Raw genomic sequence first — 24,257 nt, 5'->3', positions numbered from 1 at the left:
CAAGAACCAAAGCCTTTAATGTGTGTTGATAAAAAAAGGACAAAGTATATCTCCTTAAAATAAAAAACACAGAGACAGACAGCAGATTAACCAATGTTACTCCAGCTCAGGGTGGGCAGTGTCGGTCCTGGAGGGCCGCAGTGGCTGCAGGTTTTCGTTCCAACCCAATTCCTTAATTAGAAACCAATCTTTGCCAATCTCAGACCTTATTTAATTTTATGGCTTGTTAGTCTGCAATGTTAGGTTCTTATATTGTAGATTTTGATATCCTCCAAAATGATTTGAAGCCTAAAATGGATAATCTTCAGTCTGTTTTATTAAATCAAACGGATGTAAATGGGGGAAAGAAAGAAAGAAAGAAAAAAAAAAAACTGCTGACTGTCTTGTCATTTACATCTTATTGCATTAAAAAATAGTGAATGCAGCAGTTTAAGATTGAAATAAGCAATTAAAGGTGGGGAACCTTAACAAGCCAGACCACTAAATGAACCATCAAAATGTCACTTGAGCAGTAAGTGCTTCTTCATCAGCAATAATTGACTTCTCATTAAGAAACGGGGTTGGAACAAAAACATGCAGCTCTCCAGGACCGACATTGCCCACATCTCAGTGACGATGCATCACTATGATGGCCATGACCGAGTGTGACTAAGACTGAATTTACCACTGAATGTGACAACTCTAAGGTTGCATCCTATCCCTGAAAGCTCCCACTGCCAATCGGGACAGAAACGCTTCATCACACGATGTCCAGTGTAAGAGACTGCCGGCACGCCCCGGGAATGGAAGGATGGGGGAAGGCTGCTACTTTTGGACACTATCTTCCCCCAAGATGCTAGATGGCAGCTCCCCTGGAGTGTAGCGGTGCCCCAGATTCCCACAGGGCATCCTGAGACTGGCAGTTCGGTATCTCAGCCCTGCTGGGTGCCGTGGAGGGACCTGGGGAGTCACATTTCTCTTATAGCCGATTAAAGAACCTTTAATTCTACATCTGACCCAGAAGTGTGGCAAGTCACGTGGGAGGAAGAACAGAAGCACTTCCAGGTCAAGGACTATATGAAGGAACGGGTGGAGACCCACCAAGCGAGCCAGAGTCACGTGGAGGTGTACAAAGCTTACTAGGAGGTGTGGAGGAGAAAGAGAATATTGTGTATTTGTGCTTAATTACTTGCCCATTTATTGTGGCTGTGGTGCTGGGATGGCACGGTTTAAGAAGGAAATAATTAACAACTTCTTGGTGCTTTTACCCTGTGTCCTGCATGTTTGTCTGTTGGGTTAAAAGGTACATTAGTGACGCCCTATTGTCCATACCAGGACCACTCAGCTTTTCAGTATGTACCGGCTTTGACCTCAACACAGTAGGCCTGAAACCTGCCAAAGAATGGCACCCTTCACTATCTCCAACAACTATACTGGTCTACAGATTATTCTGGGTGTGCACAATGCCCAAATTATGTCAGAGCTCAGCTTTGGCCCTCATATTTTGATCCCACACGTTACATAAACATTAAAAACAAAGTTTTTTGCACAGACTTTAAATAAAGACTTTATAAAAAATAGGCTAGTTAACTGTACTCTAATCTGTGTTTTGATTGGCTGATGTGAAAGAGAAAAAAAAAAAAAAAAAAAAAAGGTGCACCAAACAGTAGGGCCTCAGAAATCGAAATAAATCTCAGTGGGTGTGGATACTGACATGTAGATTGACATCTAAAACGAACAGAAATTGATGTGAGGATGATGATAATACATCAGACAGGCTTCGAAGAGAGCAGAAAGCTCTTTACCCAAGAGTGCTGCCCAGAGCATGGACAGCAGAACAATGCAAGTGCAAGATAATCCAAGTGAAATACGGTCACAGCTCAGTTAACGCCAACACTTCAATAGGATGTGATAAATTGAACAGTGTAGAAATGCTGTCCTAAGCAGTCATGATACAGTATTGTTATTGATTAATTATTACTGCACTTCAATAATTATTAATTTAGGTGATGAATGTATTATGGTAATGTTTGGTTAGGGTAGGTTACGTCAGGTCAGGTGTATACTTGACTCATCATCACAGTGAAAATAACACAAAGGCACATCCCTGCATGCTGCTGCTGGTGTGCTCCTAGGCTTTAGCCGCACACTGTGCAAGGAATGCAGTGATAGACACGGCACCTTGTATCCAAAAAATGACATCAGACACAGAGACGCGTGCCTGCCCCTGCCCCCTTAATAAATTACGTCAACATGGTTTAGAACCATATGCCATCGTTAACAGAGACACACACACAAAGGAGTATAGTTGTAACCTTGCTCTACAGCAGCATTTCTCAACTGCTGCTCCACAAAAGTCAGGTAAGGCATTGACTTTTAGGGCAGTCACTTTCAACTGCCGGTGAGAGAAAAAAAGCAGGTAAGTCATGCTGTCAGTCTGCAGCATTCCCAACTGTTAATAAATCCAGAAGCTCAAAACTCATATGGTAAGCATTCATCCAGAAAATCCAATCCCAATGGCCCTTCAAAAATCTAGTTTTAGCGAATTTAGTGAAATTTATTTAATTTTGAATGCTAGTTAAATGTAGATGCACAAAACTCCAATGGGTAAAACGTTCTTCCTTATAATGTTAACTAAATGCAGATACAGTAATCCCTCCTCCATCGCGGGGGTTGCGTTCCAGAGCCACCCGCGAAATAAGAAAATCCGTGAAGTAGAAACCATGTTTATATGGTTATTTTTATATTGTCATGCTTGGGTCACAGATTTGCGCAGAAACACAGGAGGTTGTAGAGAGACAGGAACGTTATTCAAACACTGCAAACAAACATTTGTCTCTTTTTCAAAAGTTTAAACTGTGCTCCATGACAAGACAGAGATGACAGTTCCGTCTCACAATTAAAAGAATGCAAACATATCTTCCTCTTCAAAGGAGTGTGCATCAGGAGCAGAGACTGTCATAAAGACAGAGAAAGCAAACAAATCAATAGGGCTGTTTGGCTTTTAAGTATGCGAAGCACTGCGGCACAAAGCTGTTGAAGGCGGCAGCTCACACCCCCTCCGTCAGGAGCAGACAGAGAGAGAGAGAGAGACAGAAACAAACAGTCAAAAATCAATACGTGCCCTTCGAGCTTTTAAGTATGCAAAGCACCGTGCAGCATGTCGCTTCACTAAGCAGCTGCACAGAAGGTAGCAACGTGAAGATAATCTTTCAGCATTTTTAGACGAGCGTCCGTATCGTCTAGGTGTGCGAACAGCCCCCCTGCTCACACCCCCTCCGTCAGGATCAGAGAAAGCGCAAGAGAGAGAGAAAGAGAAAAGTAAGTTGGGTAGCTTCTCAGCCATCTGACAATAGCGTACCTTGTATGAAATCAACTGGGCAAACCAACTGAGGAAGCATGTACTAGAAATTAAAAGACCCATTGTCCTCAGAAATCCGCGAACCAGCAAAAAATCCGCGATATATATTTAAATATGCTTACATATAAAATCCGCAATGGAGTGAAGCCGCGAAAGGCGAAGTGCGATATAGCGAGGGATCACTGTATACAAAACTCTATAAAAGGGTTGTGAGGAATCTTAGAACTAAAAACGAGTCAAAAAGGCTGAAACCACCACTCTACACCAGCTTAACATATGCTTGGCTGTACATTTGGTCATTCTACTGGTACAACATTTTTCAAACTATGGTTGGTGACATTTCACCTTTTAGCATGTACTGTATATAATCTGCTGCAGCGATCTGTTGATTGTGTTTAATGTAACAATAAGGTTCTGATGCAAACTGGGATTGGTTATATGATAAGCCACGCACCAAATGGTATAGAAAATTGTTTGATGGTATTCTGATTCCAATTCCCATATCTATCTTCTATTATTAGCAAGTTTCTACTATTTATCCTTTCTATACTTTAGCATCAATGTCGTTCATATTTTGCTATACTTTTGACTGTCCAAGTTGTACAGAGACGTGGGTACATATGCTTGGCCACACACAGAAACTGGCAAAGATAAATAATTACCAAAAATATCTAAAGTTTGCTGAGCGATAAAGGAAATGGATATGAAGTATGAAATATACTTCATATACTAAATATGAAGTACGAAAAGAAATGCAGTGTTACTGTTATAAAACACACACATCTGCATCTGCCTTAAAATCCGCATTCTGTATGCGGGCTGACCACACTGGGGTTTCTGGTGTCTGTTACTATCTACATACTCTATTCATTATTTCCATATGTCACATAGTTTTATGCTATACGCAGCTTCCGAATATACTGTACACAAAATGTTCAAATTTGGGACATCTAAAGTATCATCCATGAGCCGTACAAAGATACATACTGTATCTCTGTGTGTATTATTTTTCCCCCCAGTTGTCACATTTCATAATATTTACTTTCATTTTTATGTTATCCAAAATATCCATCCATATTTAGCTATTTTTTTGTGTGGGAAGTTAAAAACAACTATAGAGAAAATAAAAAGGGCACAAAAACACCTCATTATAAACCCTTACCTTCATTTACATTTAAATCTTCTTTAACGGAGGCTCGGTAAAATCTTAATTTTAGTTTCTTTGCCAGTCCTTCTGCCTCCTCACTGAAGATTGTTCATAGTCAATGGTTTATATAAATAAAAAAAAAAAAAAAAAGTTAATGAGGCAATCTGAATAAGGAAGATCCATCCATCCATTTTCCATGCCGCTGAATCCAAACACAAGGTCACGGGGGTCTGCTGGAGCCAATCCCAGCCAACACAGGGCGCAAGACAGGAACCGAACCCCGGGCAGGGCGCCAACCCACCACAGGGCACACACACCAAGCACACACTAGGGACAATTCACAATCACCAATCCACCTAACCTGCATGTCTTTGGACTGTGGGAGGAAACAATAAGGAAGATCAATACTGAAATATTCTAAAGCTTATCTAAGATTGATTTATTTTGAATTAAAGTGATTTGAACGAAGTATAAAATGTTAACACACATCGACACACACTACAAGTGTGAATAACTCCAGATGGACACGTTTATCCCAAGTGAGTAATCAGTGACTCGGCCTTGTCATGCACTGGCTGGAGCTGAAGCAGCAGTCTTGTTATTTACAGTCCAGCGTGTTTAACCCACAAGTCTGCTAGTTAAATTCCCCACCACTGACTCACTACGTCTTAACTTGCCAACTAACCTGGCGAGGTAGTAAGAGGAGATTCCTTTCAGTTTATGTATGAATCTCTCACAAGCTTATTAAAAAAAAAAAAAAAAAAAAAAAATTCATTGTGACTAATATTGAAATGTGACAAGCGTGAGACCAGCCAGGATACAACTGAAAGCAGCAACTGGCCAGCACAACGCAGACAAAAAACTTAATTATAAGGGTTAAGTCACTTCATTTTTGGACATCTTAATCATCGTATATGGTTTTCTATCCCGGTTTGTTTCAGCTAACAATGTAGATTCTCAAAGGAATACTCCATCCAAAAATGATTTTATTTATATGTTACCTACCTCATGTGATTAGAACTGATAGCCAAGAAAAAATTTTAATCTCACATTTTCATAAAGATAAAGTTTGACATAATGGGAACCTATGGTGACCAGGGTTGCATGGTATGCTGGTACGGACCCCATTTGTAAAATGGTATGGTGCCAGAAGTTTTGGAAGGTTGGTACTGGAAGTAAATGGTAGGTTTAACACATGGATTGCTGGACCATTTATTACTAGGATGCTACAGTACAGGTCTATGCATAATATGTACCATATATAATGAACTCTATTAAAACTTATAAAAAATGTAAAGGAATGTATTAGAAAGCAAAAAGGTTTTTATCATCATCAACAGATAACTGTCAAAAATGTAAAGAAACGGTTAATGACTTTATTTTCACCAGCAACACGGAAAAGTCTCCACTTAAATGCGAGTCCCATAAGCATAGCACCACACAGTGCAGGCTAAGAAGCACAAGTGCCGTATATGTAACATCTTTCATTGCACTGTCCCAGCTGGCTACGCACAACACATTTTCTAGTTGATGACTGTTTGTGCTCAGTGGGTGGCAGAGTGTCCATGTAGTGCTGTCCTGATAGTTGTGACAAGTCAGACGCTTTGTAAAAAACACAGCCTAGAGGTTCTATATTATCTGATTGATTCTCACTCACATTATCAAAATATTCATCTTCTAAATCTAGTTGTTTCAAAACATCAGCAGCTTTATACCTTAAAAATATTTATTTTTATATTATATATATACACACACATACATATATACACACATACATATATACACACATACATATACACACACACACACACACACACTATCTAACATACAGCAGCATGTGGCGGAGTCTATATAGTGGTTGTATACAAGATATACAAATTTTATTTCAGCACTTTGTTCGCCTGCTCGCTCCAGTGGAGAACTAACCCCTCTCTTTGCCATGTGGGAGACTCAATGAGGACAGCTCTTTACTGGATGGGGACTCCAAGGGAGACAACCCAAACCTTTCCAACTGTTGGAAATATTCAAAAGGGAAACACAAGGGAAGTAAGCTTCCAATTGTGTGGCACACCAGAGAGGCTGGAGTGAGACGGTCTATCCGTTACTTGCTTCTGTACTGGTACGGAGCTCAGAAAGCTGTTTTTTTACCGAAGTCAGAATTTTAGTAACAATCCAATAGAAGACAATTGCAAACAATATCAAAAATGTCCATTAAAAAATCTCACGTTATTCATGTTTCATGAGCCACATGTTAAGTCATCTAGTCAAATGCTCACAATGTCTGAAAAACAAGCAATTTTTGACTAAAATATTTGTAAATAAATACCTCCCGAAATTGAAACTTGTTCACAAAGAAGAAGTTCATTTACATGTGATTGAAGATGGGAGTTCTGTGCAATGAATGAGTGGGAAGAGGCAGGCCTTCAAATCAAAAGCTCGATTCTGTTTGAAGGTGCTTCCCTCTGCATGCAATACATCTAATTTTCTGGAAATATTTAACAACATTTTAGCAAAAAAAAAAAAAAAAGTTTGTTTTACCCATTGTAAATATGAAAGGAGGACTTAACATATGAATTATACAAAACAAGTTAAATACTTTTTTCAATGGACATTTTTGATATTGTTTGCTGTTGTCCAGTGTTGGTCACCATAGGCTCCCTGTCTGTCAGAAACTTTGTTATTTCCATTCTTAACGAATGCAGATACACTTTTCTCAGCCATTGCTACAAACCATGTAGGGTAGGCAAGATAATATATTCATGTTATTATGAGATAGATATATACATATACACACACATTTTTGGGTTGAGTATTCCTGTAAGTTCAAATCACAACTTGCATCAGTCTGAGGAACGGTGTGAAAAGGTCATCATTTCCTAAATATTTATAACTAGGCTGAAACAATAAACACTACTTAGTAATTTAAAAATGCTTCTTACTTTTTAATTACCGAATCATCGAGGAGATCAATTTTATTCTGTACCAGGACAGTAGGAATATCTCCAACTTCAGCTTCTACCTTCTCTTTCCAGCTTGGAATGGCTTCAAAAGATTCCCTGTCAGTGGTTGAAAATACCAGCACACAGGCCTGGGCACCTAAAAAAAAAAAAAAAAATAAATCCATTCTGCACAATCTACTGGTATTAAACTATTTAAAATGTTAGATTGTTTCAAAAAGCCTGCTGGTAATTTTCTATATAGGAGTTTTTACATTTTGCCAGAATGAATTCTCATCAATATACAGTATAATACAGTATGTTCACTTACGTCATTGCTAGAACTTAACTCACATACAATAAACCTGGATTTCATTTTTTTTTTTTTTAAACAATGTGAAGATAAACGGTTGTTAAACAAACATGGATTAAATGTTATTTTTTAAAATTACAGCTAATTTACCTTACACATTTTTACAACATCTGTCAAAATGACACTAGTGAACATTTAATAATAATAACACCACCTAATTACACTTACATGGTGCTTTTTACTCTACTCAAACTGCTTTAGGATTGGTTGGGGGGGGGGGTTTAGACTTCAACCTACACCAATGTGCAGCATCCACCTGGATGATAGGACAGCAGCCATTCTTATGCCAGTACACTCACCACACATTAGCTAGTAGCTGATAGAGGGGTTGGGTAAGAGTGAGTGAATTAGGGACAGGGGATGATTAGGGGTCCAGAATGACTAGGCCGTGGTCGACACCGACTTAGCCAGGCCATCGGAGTGCACCCTACTCTTTATAAAAGATGCCCAGGGATCATTAATGACCACAGTCACAAACTTTGCTTTACATCACATCCAAAAAGCCGCACCACTTTTATAGTACTGTGTCCCGGTCACTGTGCTTGACATTAGGATCAACACACAGTCCACAGGATAAGTGCATATACAGTAAAAACACCCACCTGTTTGCTGAAACTTAGCATACTGTCATAAGAAAGTGCAAAAACTAATCATAAAGGTAATTATAAAGAAACTAGTCATTAAGCCTGTTACAATAACGGGCGCTAGAACAGTAGTGCATAAACATTAGTAGGAACAGTTTATATTAAATGGCAAGGGACCTTGACTTCATTCTTTATGTTGGTCGTATTTTTCTTTGTCTTTCAGCCTCTCTTTTGTTGATGTTTATTTGCTGAGCTGACCGTTCTTCGTGGGCTGCCGCCGTGTACTATGCGTCTTTAATTTTCTGTGACAGTAATACTGTTTTGTACGTCTGCTGGCTTGTACGTCCGGAATATACCTTTAATTTTTTCTGGCGGTAATACGCCTTTAATTTTCTCTGACAGTAATACTGGCTTGTATGTGGCTGTAATATGCGTCACTGTATTGTGTACCTTTAATTTCCTCTCGCAGTAATACTGGTTTGTATTTCTGTAAAACGCCTGTAACTTTCTCTGACAGTAATATCGCGCATCACACCGTGCCCCGCGCATGCGCACTTCTCCAGAAGACACACACACGGACACCAGGACGCACACAGGGGTTTTATTAAAGAGGATTCTTCCACAAACAGTGTATAGGCTTTTGCTGTGTAGAGCTTTACAACTTTATTTTCTTTCAATAATCAGTTCTTGTAATGTCAGTGACAGAAGAGAAGAGGAATAAACACAATCCAGTGTTGACTAACTCAGGAGGTAGACCTATCAATCCATCTATCACTTTTGAATTTTGTAAAAAGGACTAATTGCCTCATCAGAATCAAACTCCATTTTGAGTACATCACTCTTGAAGAAAAGTGAAATGGAAACTGGCCGTGAATCCAAACCCACAATTATAAATTCTCTTACCTCTGTAGTATGCCTTTGTTATGGCATCAAACTCCTCTTGGCCTGCAGTATCCCACAACATCAACCTAACTTCCTCATCATGGATTCTGTGAAATTCAAAAGTTGAAATTTTTTTTTAAAACAACTGCAAAAAAAATTATAGGGTGTAACAATCAGTGGCCTGCACATAAACATACAGTAAGCGATGGTCTGTATAGAAAAACATGGATATAGGTAGGGAGGACAGGAAGAGTTATGGATTCATCATTAGATGCAAGATTCTGAAAACCAAAAAAGAAATAGATCTAAAATTCTGACTTGAGTGCTGGGGTGAAACTGGGTCCCCAGAAAACGATGGGGATAGAATCATAGTGTAGGCTGCACAAACTGGGAAACGAGGCCTGCATTACCTCTACTGCTGCACAAATGGAAACAGGAGCGAACAGTGGAGATGGGAATATAAAGATACTATGACAGGAAGAAGAGGACTGGAGGAAATTTGGAAATCAATGGCATAGTACCAGTAAGTTTTCCTGGTTACAACCTTTTGTAATATTTTTAAGGACTTAAGGGTCAGGATTTGGAGACAATTGGACAACCTGTAAGTCAATGAGAAATAAATGGCATTGATATAAAAGAGGAAAGGATGGCAGGATAAAGTGTTTTTAAGGGCAAAAATATAAGGGTAAAGATTTCTAGAATATTTCTTTATGCAAGCTCTATAATGCTGCTAGGATAGGCACCACTTTCCTATGGCATAGAACTGATAAAGTGGGTTTAAAAATTGATTTTTTTTTTTGACTGCAACTCATAGACCTGTGAAAGTTGACAGCCTGATTTCAGAACTGATCAGAGGTGGAAGGGCAACCCTGAGATGCCACAAGCAATAATCCAGTCTGAACCATCAAAGAAAAACAGGATGTAAACCTATCTACTCTGGAAGGGTGGCCATCACTCAGCATTACAGAACTGACACAAGCACTAAAAATGAGCAAAGGTTAGTCGATTCAGACAGTATTGAGACGACATCACTTTCTACACACTTCGAATTTAAAAAGATACAATATGACATTTTTGCCCATCAGTTTAAACTCCATAACGCATAATGACAAAGTGAAAATGTGTTTTCAGTAAGGTTTGCAAATCTATTTAAAAAGAGGGAAAAAAAAACCAAACCACAAACTGAATTCTCATTTCTAGAAGTATTCAGACCCCTTTTGCTGTGGCACTCCAAATTGTGGTCAGATGAATTCTATTTGATTTAATTCTCCTTGAGATGCATCTAGAACTGGATTGGAATCCACCTGTGGTTAAGTGAACTGATTGGCCATTATTTTAGAAAGGCACACGTACCTGCGTATAGAAGGTCTCAGAAATCACACTGTCATGCCAGGAAAACAAACCAGGCCATGGCATCCAAGAAACTCTCTGTAGACCTCGACAATCAAATTGTGGGGAGGCAAAGATCAGCGCAAGGGGGGTAAAACCATTTCTAAACCTTACAGCACACATGCACCATACTCTCCATATTTAAGTCAAATAAAAATTTACCAGTTACATAAATTATGAAATGATCACACTGCAGAAGGCACAGTAGTAGCACTGCTGCCTCACAACCATAAGACTGGGGTTCATGGACCAGGTGTACCCTGGGTGTAAATTTGCATGTTTTCCCTGTGGCCACAAGGGTTTCTACCAGGTGTTCCAGGTTCCTCCCGCAGTCCAAAGACATGCAGGCTACGTGAGCCGACACTGTTAAATTAGGCCTTGTAAGAGTTTGTCTTCACCCTGTGATAGGCTGGTGCCCTGTCCACGGTTTGTTCCTGCCTTGTTCACTATGCTTGCTGGGATTGGCTCCAGCCTCCCCATGAGCCAGCACCAGATAAGTAAGAAAACTGATGGATAATCACAATAGTTAGGTAGGAAAACTTCCCCAAAATATTTTCTTGATGATTTGGAGCTAAAGTAGTAAAACAGTTAGAGAGAGAAAAAAAAAAACCCCACCATTGATCGATACTTACTGAATCTGCCGTTCTAGAAAATCAACACCAATAGTCTTTTTGTAATCTTTTGTGAAAATGCCCTTGCAGTAACGCTGGATCATACTTGATTTGCCAACAGCTCCATTACCAACCACCACCACCTTAATGGCCACTTCCATATCCTCCTCCATCATGACTGCAAGCTTTAGTGTTGTTTCCCACAGTCAGGCCTCAACAAAGAGGGGTTTCTTCACAGAAGAGGTCTTAAACACTACCTGAAAAAGCAAACAGACAGACATTTTCAAATTACTACTTAGTTGCAGATGTATATCATCTTGCCTGAAGAAGGGGCCCGAGTTGCCTCGAAAGCTTGCATATTGTAATCTTTTAATCACTTTGCTTGACTTCTCACAACATCTCTGGTCAAACTTGTACCACTGACAATACACATTTAGGTAGACATGTCCTTCTTGGTATTAATGATACTGTACATAATTTGTGCGGGGAAAGAAAACCCAGAATGTTGGCTTGGTTATAAAGGATCAAATCCTTATTTCACTCAATGACATACAAATCAATTTATAACTTTTATGTAATGCCTTTTTTCTGGATTTTTGGTTGATATTCTGTCTCTCTCCATTAAAATGAAACTACCATCAAAATTAGAGACTGTTCATTTCTTCAAGTGAGCACACTTATAAATAAGTATTTGATCCCCTGCTGAATTTGTAATATAAGGGGACAACAATTACCTAAAAATTGCAAATTCTTTATTTAAAACATAAAAAGATTTAACCCCACCCCCCCAAAAAAATGTTTCTAAATATGGCTAAACAGCAACACTGAGTACGTCTGGAGTGAGCAAAGGCGCACATGTCCTTTAGTCAGCTAGGTGACTGGCAACACCCCAGGGATCGGCTCCATCCCCGGCTGTACATCCCCAAACTTGACTGAGCAAGCAGAGCAATGGGAGATTTAATCTCTTCTCCAGGGCATATTTGGTGGCATTTTCTCTCTTTTTCACTCTCATGTATTGCTCACTGATCTCTTCTGAGACAATAGCATCTGTAATATCTGCTCCGATATGAATGGCATTGTAGCACAAAGAAATTTCTATGGATTAGCATTTCGATCATCACATATATTAATTTTTCTGCATATTTCTTGGTGGGCAAAAATAAGGACTAATCAGGGCAGGGTCACTTCCAACAGAAGTATATTACTAATAATAAAATGGGCCTACCTGGCATGATTTTAGATTAACAACTTAATTTGGAACAAACTTTGTGGATATATTAGACCAATGCTAGGAGTGGTATTTCTGGCAATTTTTAATCTGATTCACTTAAGTGTTCATACTTAAAATCCACAATTCTGTCTTACTGGATGTAATACTGTAATAATATTAGGCTTCTTTTTAGATTGTAGGCCGTATTGTTACAACACTAAGATGTTATTATTATGTTTGCCAATATTCACATTATGAAAAAGACTTACAAACTGTGATATAGAAAACTGCTTTTGTTAACAATAAAGGTTACATCTCTTCATGGCATAATGGGCTCAGACAATCTCTATGTTACAATATGGGGATTTCCTGTAAATGGGGAGGCACAGCGATTAGCCCCGTTTCTTTACAACTCCATGGAAACAGTGCTATATTCCTGGCAGCTGTGTGGATTTTGTTTTACCTGTGTCAACTCATACTTCACGCCTATTCCAAAGACAGAGCAGTTAGATTTAGTAACGGCCCTAAATTCCACCTATAAGATTATTGGGGTGTGTATGCAGGACTACATCCAGTGATTGATTGGCACTCCACCAGACTTGATGCTCCAGCATCCGATCAGTTTGCGAAAGGCTCCGACTACCCACAATCCTAATGTCAAGAGTAAATGAGATTTCACTTGGCAAGGTGGTCACCTGATCCGAAATACTCCACCTCCACTAGATATTCTTCAAAATGTCTTAATCAAAAAATGTACAATTATTCAACTAGACAACTACTTACTGTGAATTATAAAATTATAAAAGTTTTAGAAAATTATATACACACTAGTTGTATAAGCCCACGCTGTAAAAAGTCCAGGGTCCTAGAAACTATTGAAATCATCAGGAAAAAAAAAAATAAAAAAATTGAAATGTGGAGATGTCAGGTAATTGAAAGGAACTACTCTGGGCATCTCTCTACTAGAAGAGTTTGTTTTGCCGACGTGCTTGCATCACTTGTACATTAGAGGCAGGAGGAAAAGTAAAAGGGATACCGTTTTGTCAATGTTAGCGGCTAAGTGAGTGTCTTTCTTCTGAGGTTTCATTTGGCCGATGTGCTGGCCCCGCTTGTGTTATTAGTGGCTAAGTGAGTTTTCCGTTTCCTCAGGAGGAGGAGCCCTTACCCCGACTCCACCTCTTATTTCTGGGCCGGACAGACAGACAGACAGACACACACACACTTACACGTGTAGACGTTTACATGTATGATTTTACATATACAGTAGAGTATTGCATTATTTTTCAAATTCCACAATAGCATAAATAAAATCTATTTTGTTGGCTGCAGTATACCATCTGTAGGAATATACTGTAAAAGCAATGTATTTGTTAGTGCTTGCCTAACAGTGTGCGCTGTTTGGACATTTCCACGGATGGCACATTGGAAATGCCTATACTGATAGATTTGTCAGCATTACATATTTGGGTTCATTATGGCTTTTACAATGTTGCATGGAAGAAAAAGGTTAATTTGAAATATGAAATTTGTAAGTATTTTCACACACACACACACACACACACACACACAAAAAAAAAAAAAAAAAAAAAAAAAAAAAAAAACACGACTTGAGTACACAACAGACTAGTAGTACCATCTGTCCAACTAAAGGCCACAACACATTTCACATTTTTTCCAGTAATGTTTAGTCATAGTCTTCATTTACATAATCTTGGTAAGTTGGCGGTGTTCTCCCATGAACGCCAGTCACCTCGTTCAGCATACCCATAAGAGTCCATGACTTGTTCTGACAAAATCCAACAGGCTTGATTGGGTCTAGTCATGGGTGCAGGCACTGTGAACCACCAATAAATGTTCATTTAAAAGTGCAATGCACTGAATGCAGCGACGGCAAATAAGAAACGTGGGATTTTTGGACCTTACAAACAGAAGAGAAGCCCATCTTTCTTATGTCTCATGCTTTATGTACCACGACAGAACGAGAAGGGTTCAGATACTGCAGCTAAACCCACCCTACCTGTTTAGCCTTCACACAGCACCAGCTCTGTCAGGCACCACACTACTGGATAACATAAAAAAGGGGCCAACATGACTGTGGTAGGAGATTGGCATGTAGTGTCCAAATTTCATGTGATCCTGTGGCAAGTCTCACATATTCATCCATCCATCCATCCATTGTCTCCCGCTTATCCGAGGTCGGGTCGCGGGGGCAGCAGCTTGAGCAGAGATGCCCAGACTTCCCTCTCCCCGGCCACTTCTTCTAGCTCTTCCGGGAGAATCCCAAGGCGTTCCCAGGCCAGTCGAGAGACATAGTCCCTCCAGCGTGTCCTGGGTCTTCCCCGGGGCCTCCTCCCGGTTGGACGTGCCTGGAACACCTCACCAGGGAGGCGTCCAGGAGGCATCCTGATCAGATGCCCGAGCCACCTCATCTGACTCCTCTCGATGCGGAGGAGCAGCGGCTCTACTCTGAGCCCTTCCCGGATGACTGAGCTTCTCACCCTATCTTTAAGGGAAAGCCCAGACACCCTGCGGAGGAAACTCATTTCAGCCGCTTGTATTCGCGATCTCGTTCTTTCGGTCACTACCCATAGCTCATGACCATAGGTGAGGGTAGGAACATAGATCGACTGGTAAATTGAGAGCTTCGCCTTGCGGCTCAGCTCCTTTTTCACCACGACAGACCGATGCAATGCCCGCATTACTGCGGATGCCGCACCGATCCGCCTGTCGATCTCACGCTCCATTCTTCCCTCACTCGTGAACAAGACCCCGAGATACTTGAACTCCTCCACTTGGGGCAGGATCTCGCTACCAACCCTGAGAGGGCACTCCAACCTTTTCCGGTTGAGGACCATGGTCTCGGATTTGGAGGTGCTGATTCTCATCCCAGCCGCTTCACACTCGGCTGCGAACCGATCCAGAGAGAGCTGAAGATCACGGCCTGATGAAGCAAACAGGACAACATCATCTGCAAAAAGCAGTGACCCAATCCTGAGCTCACCAAACCGGACCCCCTCAACACCCTGGCTGCGCCTAGAAATTCTGTCCATAAAAGTTATGAACAGAATCGGTGACAAAGGGCAGCCCTGGCGGAGTCCAACTCTCACTGGAAACGGGTTCGACTTACTGCCGGCAATGCGGACCAAGCTCTGGCACTGATCGTACAGGGACTGAACAGCCCTTATCATGGGGGCCGGTACCCCATACTCTCGGAGTACCCCCCACAGGATTCCCCGAGGGACACGGTCGAATGCCTTTTCTAAGTCCACAAAACACATGTAGACTGGTTGGGCAAACTCCCATGCACCCTCCAGGACCCTGCTAAGGGTATAGAGCTGGTCCACTGTTCCGCGACCAGGACGAAAACCACACTGTTCCTCCTGAATCCGAGGCTCGACTATCCGACGGACCCTCCTCTCCAGGACCCCTGAATAGACTTTTCCAGGGAGGCTGAGGAGTGTGATCCCTCTGTAGTTGGAACACACCCTCCGATCCCCCTTCTTAAAGAGGGGGACCACCACCCCCGGTCTGCCAATCCAGAGGCACTGTCCCTGATGTCCATGCGATGTTGCAGAGGCGTGTCAGCCAAGACAGTCCTACAACATCCAGAGCCTTGAGGAACTCCGGGCGTATCTCATCCACCCCCGGGGCTCTGCCACCAAGGAGTTTTTGACCACCTCGGTGACCTCAGTCCCAGAGATGGGGGAGCCCACCTCTGAGTCCCCAGGCTCTGCTTCCTCATTGGAAGGCATGTTAATGGGATTGAGGAGGTCTTCGAAGTATTCCCCCCCACCGACCCACAACGTCCCGAGTCGAGGTCAGCAGCGCACCATCCCCACCATATACAGTGTTGACACTGCACTGCTTCCCCTTCCTGAGACGCCGGATGGTGGACCAGAATCTCCTCGAAGCCGTCCGAAAGTCGTTCTCCATGGCCTCCCCAAACTCCTCCCACGCCCGAGTTTTTGCCTCAGCAACCACCAAAGCCGCATTCCGCTTGGCCTGCCGGTACCTATCAGCTGCCTCCGGGGTCCCACAGGACAAAAGGGTCCCGTAGGACTCCTTCTTCAGCTTGACGGCATCCTTCACCGCCGGTGTCCACCAGCAGGTTCGGGGATTGCTGCCACGACAGGCACCGACCACCTTACGGCCACAGCTCCGGTCAGCTGCCTCAACAATAGAGGCACGGAACATGGCCCATTCGGACTCAATGTCCCCCACCTCCCTTGGGACGTGGTCGAAGTTCTGCCGGAGGTGGGAGTTGAAGCTACTTCTGACAGGGGGCTCTGCCAGACGTTCCCAGCAGACCCTCACAACACGTTTGGGCCTACCACGCCTGACCGGCATCCTCCCCCACCATCGAAGCCAACTCACCACCAGGTGGTGATCAGTTGACAGCTCCGCCCCTCTCTTCACCCGAGTGTCCAAGACATGTGGCCGCAAGTCCGACGACACGACCACAAAGTCGATCATCGAACTGAGGCCTAGGGTGTCCTGGTGCCAAGTGCACATATGAACACCCCTATGCTTGAACATGGTGTTCGTTATGGACAATCCGTGACGAGCACAGAAGTCCAATAACAAAACACCGCTCGGGTTCAGATCAGGGGGGCCATTCCTCCCAATCACGCCCTTCCAGGTCTCACTGTCATTGCCCACGTGAGCATTGAAGTCTCCCAGCAGAACGAGGGAGTCCCCAGAAGGTATGCCCTCCAGCACCCCCTCCAGGGACTCCAAAAAGGGTGGGTACTCCGAACTGCTGTTCGGTGCATACGCACAAACAACAGTTAGGACCCGTCCCCCCACCCGAAGGCGAAGGGAGGCTACCCTCTCGTCCACCGGGGTAAACCCCAAAGTACAGGCTCCAAGTTGGGGGGCAATAAGTATACCCACACCTGCTCGGCGCCTCTCACCGGGGGCAACTCCAGAGTGGTAGAGAGTCCAGCCCCTCTCAAGGAGATTGGTTCCAGAGTCCAAGCTGTGCGTCGAGGTGAGTCCCGACTATATCTAGCCGGAACCTCTCAACTTCGCGCACTAGCTCAGGCTCCTTCCCCTTCAGAGAGGTGACATTCCACGTCCCAAGAGCCAGTTTCTGTAGCCGAGGATCGGACCGCCAAGGTCCCCGCCTTCGGCCACCACCCAACTCACACTGCACCCGACCTCCTTGGCCCCTCCCATAGGTGGTGAGCCCATGGGAAGGGGGACCCATGTTGCCTCTTCGGGCTGTGCCCGGCCGAGCCCCATGGGTGCAGGCCCGGCCACCAGGCGCTCGCCATCGAGCCCCACCTCCAGGCCTGGCTCCAGAGTGGGGCCCCGGTGACCCGCGTCCGGGCAAGGGAAAACGCCGTCCAAAATTGTTTTTCATCATAGGAGGTTTGTTTAACCGCTCTTTGTCTCATCCCTCACCTAGGACCAGTTTGCCTTGGGTGGCCCTACCAGGGGCATAAAGCCCTGGACAACAGAGCTCCTAGGATCATTGGGACACGCAAACCCCTCCACCACGATAAGGTGACGGTTAAAGGAGGGGTCTCACATATTCAATTACTAGAAGTTGTGTAATGCGACATCAGCTTTAGGCTGACAGGGTTAGATTAACACTGAACAGAGAACGCTTCATGTGCACAAAACTGATACAAAAAATGAATAAAGAGACAAAGAAGAAACATCAAAAAAAGAGAAAATGTTAATTTTGTTTCATTTCTAGTTGGGTTATCATAATATTCGTTAAATATCACAGGTGGGGGAGGGGTTGTTGGAAAGGCATCAAAGGACAGCAACAGATCACAGCTATTAACATGGCTGCTTCTCGGCTCCTCGAGACTGGGCTCAAAAGCCAGTGTTGTTCACTGTCTGTGTAGAACTTGAATGTTCTCCCATCTTTCCACATCTTTAACGTCTTCCAGTATTTTAGTTGATTTAAAACATCCCAAAGCTATGCAGGCAAGACTGATTGCTAGTTGTGAATGGAACCAGTATGCGAAGGGCAACAATGTGCAAAATGACCCACTGGTGGACTAGTGCACAGTCCTTAAGCACAATGCAGCCAGGATAGGCCCCAAGTCCTCGAGATCCTCAAATTAATTTAAGCCAATTTAATTACATTGATGAATGGATGGAGGTGCAAATGAAAGACCACTAAATAAACTCAGTTAAAAATGTTAGGGGTCTTTGGTTATATAACTACTGCTACACAAAAAAAAAACCTGCAACCATGAATGAAATAATTAACAAATAAATTTTAACACACTACTTCATCCTAGCACCCTGTCCAGGGGTTGCTGCTGCCTTGTGCCCCAGGCTTGCTGGATTAGGCTCCAGCTTTCGCAAATCCCTGCTAAGGAAAAAGTGTTTTTTAGAAAATACATGAATGGATTTCATCCTAGTTAGAAACACTTTGACATTGATTCTATTTTAATTATTCAAATTATTTTAAATTTTGTCCAAAAGGTACTTTTCAAATTAAAAGTACAAGAATATTACCATTTACACATACCCATTGCCAGAGCAGACACTCAATTCCAGTGTGTCAGTGGTTAGGAGTAAATCTATGACTATGTCTCACAGACAAATCCATTCTAAACTAAGTGATGAGATCATCCTTACAGGCCCTTGGATTTAGGCACTTTGTGGATTCTGCTGTAAAACTGAAATTAGGGAGGAAAAAGAAAAAAAAAAAAAAAAGGATGTTAGAGAAGGTGGTCAGCACAGTGACTCAATGCCCAGCTCTACATCCTCACTAACTTTAGCACCCAATTGTAGTCAGTGTGGAGTTCTTCCCTGGTGATTCCAGTTTTCTTCCAATATCCCATAAACAAACACGTTGGATAGGCTTCCACGTGTATGGGCACAGGTACTTTTGTTTGGACCTTGTATGTACAACAGGCCCCAGCTCTCCCTGTCCTTCAATTGTATTAAGCACTTTGATAGGGAATTATTCCTACTTGTTAAAACTGTATCAAGCGTGCATATGACTTGCATTATTTTTAATGACTTGTATGGTTTAGGGTGGAGTGGTGGCTCTGAGGCTAAGGATCTGTGCTGGTATCCCAAAGGTTGCCAGTTCGAATCCTCGTCACCGCCAAAAGAGATCCTACTCTGCTGGGCCCTTGAGCAAGACCCTTAACCTTCAATTGCTCCAGGGGCGCTGTACAATGGCCGACGCTGCGCTCTAACCCCAAGGGGTATGCGAAAACTAAAATTCTGAATACAAGAAATTGTATAAGGTGAAATAAAGAACATAGTCAAGTGAGGAACAAGAAAGTCCAAATGATAAATGTTGGAGCACCAACCCAGTCATCTCTGTTTAATCAAAAACAAAAACAGGCATCTGGTGGTGTGTTATAGAAATCAAAAGCTAGTAGAAAATAAAGGCTTTGTAACCTAGAAATTGTAATAAGCTTGTATTTTGTTCTGAGCTCTACTTGCCGTGACCAATTTTGTCATCTTGTCCTGAAACACTTATTCCCAACCAGTCCCACAAACTGAAGATTATTCAATTATATTGACCTCTTTAGTAAGTCAAACTGGATAAATTTCCCCTTGGGATTAATAAAGTATCTATCTATCTATATGTGTCTGCGAAGGAAAAAAATCTGAATTTGTGTAAGCGGACCTATTTTGGGGTGTTCAAATCAAATATGACGATTTACTTCATGAGACAGAAGTACATAATAAACAAGAATCGTTGCATCACATATTTAAAATATTAAAATGTGTGTGTCAATTTAAGTGTTTAAAATCTAAATATTATCAATTGCAATAGCAAATTGTAATTTTCCAGTCTCTAATAGAGGTCCATAGAGGACTAGATCAAGTATCAAAAAATAACATCATACTCATATTTGCTAACCTTGAAATTGGCCAAAATGATACTCCACATGCTTGAAATTTGCCATTTTTAACTTTCTAGGAGAGACTCTTAGTGGGCAAGGACCACCAGTAAAGAAATAAATATCAAAAATACAATCATTTGTGATCGGCAAACTCAAAATAGTATAGTACAACACTCAATGTGACTATATTACCGATCTCCATTGTTTCAGATTTTTGCTAAAAAGAGTAACTGACTTCTCATATCCCCTTACAGCAGAGGTCACCAACTCCGGTCCTGGAGGGCCCCAGTGGCTGCACGTTTTCATTCTAACCCTTTTCTTAATTAGTGACCTGTTTTTGCTGTTAATTTATTTTGAATTCATTTATTTGACTTGCTCTTGAAGGTTCAGACCCCTCAATTGTTTTTTTCCTTAATTAGCAGCCAAACAATAATGAGATACAAAATGAGCCAAAACAGGGCCAGCAAACTGTGACCATTATACAATATCTGAAAATAAAGGTGAAGGTCTCAGGAATGCTGATCTGCTCTTTTTAAAAAAAGTTAAATCCACAATTTCGGAAATGTCTGCTATTGCACAATGAGAGCAGCAACAAGCCATGGAATTATAGAACGGGTTTAATTAACGACAAGACTCAGCACCTCATTAAGCAATTGGTTGGAGTTTGAGACCCTGACTTAGTTGGTATTCTGTTGGCTCACTCACTTAGCATTTCAGTTCTATTTGGGTGCCATTTAAGGAAAGAAATGAAGCAATTCAGAGGAACAATTAAATTCAGGGAAACATTTCTTAGAAACCAAGTTAATTAAAATGAATTCAAAAGAAGTGAATTAGCAGCAAAAACACATCACTAATTAAGAAAAGGGATAGAATGAAAACCTGCAGCCACTGCGGCCCTCCAGGACTGGAGTTGGGCTCCCCTGCCTTACAGGATGTACCCCTGGGGTCAACTGGTGCACAACCAAAAGCCCTTCTGATTATTTTTGTTGAAGACACCTATTGGTTTACTCTTTATCATTATTTCCTGCACAAAGTCAAAAAAATGTCAATCTTTTTATTTAGGTCTAGAGGGCCCTTATTGGGACAGACCTCAAAAAGCTAGACATCCTTCATAACTTGACATAAAGACATGTCAAACAGCATATCATATATATGGGGGTTTTCTTTTTATCGGTGAGACAGGAGGCACCAGACAAATTAAAAAACTGCAGTGATTTCAAAGCATTCATAACTCATGTTTTTTTGGTCCTCCCTAGCATTTTGATGTCATCATCTGATTTAAAAAAAAAAAAAAAAAAACATTCTAAAAATAACGACTCTATTTCTCTATTAATTACCTATTCATCTTATGTATGCGTGTATAGCTTATTTTTGTATGTAATGTATTCATTATTCTTAATTTGTATTTATTTTCCTTATTTGTAACCATTTCTTTGATACCTTTTAACACACTTTGAGCCACTTCTGGTGTATAAAAATGTGCTATAGAAATATATGTTGTTCTCTTATGAACACAATAAATGTATATATTCAGACTCTTCATTCAGCACTTTGTGGAAGCCCCTTTGGCTGCAATTCTAGCTGTGTGTTTTTTTGGGTAAGTCTCTACAAGCTTTGCACACCTGGTTATGTCAAGTCTATGAAGTGTCCTCCTGTCCTGCGAATATATGGCTGCGAGTCACCATTTCAATAGATGGCACGAAAACAAAAACAAGACGATAATCAGTTTTATTTGTTTCGGGTGCACACGTCAAGGGGTTGACATCCACTACGCAGCCCCATATCTATTTACGTGAGGTGCACCGCCACAGTTTCAAAGCCTCTACTTTAACGTAACATAAACCAAGGTATGGATAAAAGTACATCAGTTACTATTGGCAGTTGATTTCTTAACATAATAGTGGTCTTGGTTGCTTTGTGAATTGCAGTGATGTGATAAAGGCTAATAATGGCGATATACTTAAAGATTGAAAACTCGCCTGACCGACTGCGTTCCTGTATATATGTACTATCCTCGCTGACGTGTAACTAAGGGTAGCTAGCATCAATGTAAATATAAAAAGGTTTCAGAACAAATTCGAACGTCTTTCATTAGCCACCACATAAGAAATATGAGAGTGTTTTTGAGACATCTTCCACGGCAGTCAACTGTCGGGCGGTGGTTTACGGAGCTAATAGTTCGGCTTCAACATGACAAGGCGGCAGAGGTTCCGTGGCGTTCCTCACCGCCAACGCCACAGCGGTGTGCATCCCAATCGGTCGTGACTGCACTCCCACCCCCCTTCACTGCTCCAGCATATCAATGAGACGACAGCTCACCTGCAGCCACCCGCCAGCATGACGATGGCAGATCCTACGCCCCTGTTCCCAGTGGGTACACGGCGTGCCTCTGGTCGCCCGGGCGAACTTTCGCTCAGTTTTTCCTTTTACTTCAATAGCAGGGTCCGCGTAGCTAATTCTCCTTGTATCAGTGCGTAGGTATTTAGCTTCTTGCGGGCCTCACCACCTTTCGCCGTACCCCACCTTCTGGAAGCGGCCTTCCTGCGCCAAGTGAGAACATGCAACCCTGCTTCACATCTCCTCCGTGTAACGCTCCCCGACACGCTAATCGCCGCCTCTCGCGGTTGCTATAAACGCACCGCGCTTCCGGTGGTAAACAGGACGCGACAGGAAGCGACGTCATTTCGCTTCCTTGGCAGCTGCCCGCCTTGGCGTGGCGTCACACACGGTTGCCAAGACCGTGATTTTCCCGCCAAATCGACTAGTTTTTAATTTCAACCAACACCCTAGTACAACCTCACTTAAAGAAAATCTTTATATGAAAATGACGACAACGACTGTATGAATCTCGACGCGTTTCTCAATACAGGTCAGTATTCAGCCCTGCTCAGTTTTTCATATCTGACAACCTGAGCTCTATTTAAAAATACTTGAAAATTAATTTGAAGGTATCCTTCACACTGCAAACTTTCAAGCGAACTAAACATATTGTAGGGCCGGCGCCGAGTTCCAGAATCACTTTTAGGTGGTTCGCTATCCTTAAATGGACTGCTTGCTATTGTCGCACTAGTTGGATTTCTGTCCGGCACTATTCAGACTTGCCGTTTGTGGCGCCCATTCGCACCTAAAACAGACAGATAAACAGATAAATAGCTGGATTAGATTAGATTAGAATAAAGTTTATTTATCCCATGGGAAAATTCAGATAGATAGAAAAGACACTATATACTTAATAGATTTTAAAGGCACTATATGAAAGATTTGTCACTAGGCAATATTAAAAATGCAGTACATAATAGATAGATAGAATAGATAGATAGATAGATAGATAGATAGATAGATAGATAGATAGGATATGGAAGGCACTATATGATCAATAGATAGATAGATAGATAGGATATGGAAGGCACTATATGATCAATAGATAGATAGATAGATAGGATATGGAAGGCACTATATGATCAATAGATAGATAGGATATGGAAGGCACTATATGATAGATAGATAGATAGATAGATAGATAGATAGATAGATAGATAGATAGATAGATAGATAGATAGGATATGGAAGGCACTATATGATCAATAGATAGATAGATAGATAGGATATGGAAGGCACTATATGATAGATAGATAGATAGATAGGATATGGAAGGCACTATATGATCAATAGATAGATAGATAGATAGGATATGGAAGGCACTATATGATCAATAGATAGATAGATAGATAGGATATGGAAGGCACTATATGATAGATAGATAGATAGATAGATAGATAGATAGATAGATAGATAGGATATGGAAGGCACTATATGATCAATAGATAGATAGATAGATAGGATATGGAAGGCACTATATGATCAATAGATAGATAGGATATGGAAGGCACTATATGATCAATAGATAGATAGATAGGATATGGAAGGCACTATATGTTAGATAGATAGATAGA

The 24,257-nt window shown here is 41.8% G+C and overlaps 1 protein-coding gene across 1 annotated transcript in view; it reads right to left on the bottom strand.

Moving 5' to 3' along the window:
- Window positions 1-22,948, bottom strand: part of rab23 (RAB23, member RAS oncogene family) — a 28,331-nt gene extending 5,383 nt beyond the window's left edge. The window contains exons 1-5 of the mRNA XM_028820303.2: window positions 22,624-22,948; window positions 11,284-11,519; window positions 9,284-9,369; window positions 7,427-7,583; window positions 4,503-4,585 (exon numbers count right to left, since the gene is read on the bottom strand). Of these exons, the coding sequence (XP_028676136.1) occupies window positions 4,503-4,585; window positions 7,427-7,583; window positions 9,284-9,369; window positions 11,284-11,438 (481 nt within the window). The 5' untranslated portion in view covers window positions 11,439-11,519; window positions 22,624-22,948. The remainder of the gene's footprint in view (window positions 1-4,502; window positions 4,586-7,426; window positions 7,584-9,283; window positions 9,370-11,283; window positions 11,520-22,623) is intronic.
- Between the last annotated feature and the right edge of the window lie 1,309 nt (window positions 22,949-24,257).

This window comes from Erpetoichthys calabaricus, chromosome 15 (assembly GCF_900747795.2).
Source record: "Erpetoichthys calabaricus chromosome 15, fErpCal1.3, whole genome shotgun sequence".
NCBI classification, from domain to species: Eukaryota; Metazoa; Chordata; class Cladistia; order Polypteriformes; family Polypteridae; genus Erpetoichthys; species Erpetoichthys calabaricus.
The sequence above is the reverse complement of the archived record's forward strand: the minus strand, read 5'-3'. Positions and strand labels throughout refer to the sequence as shown.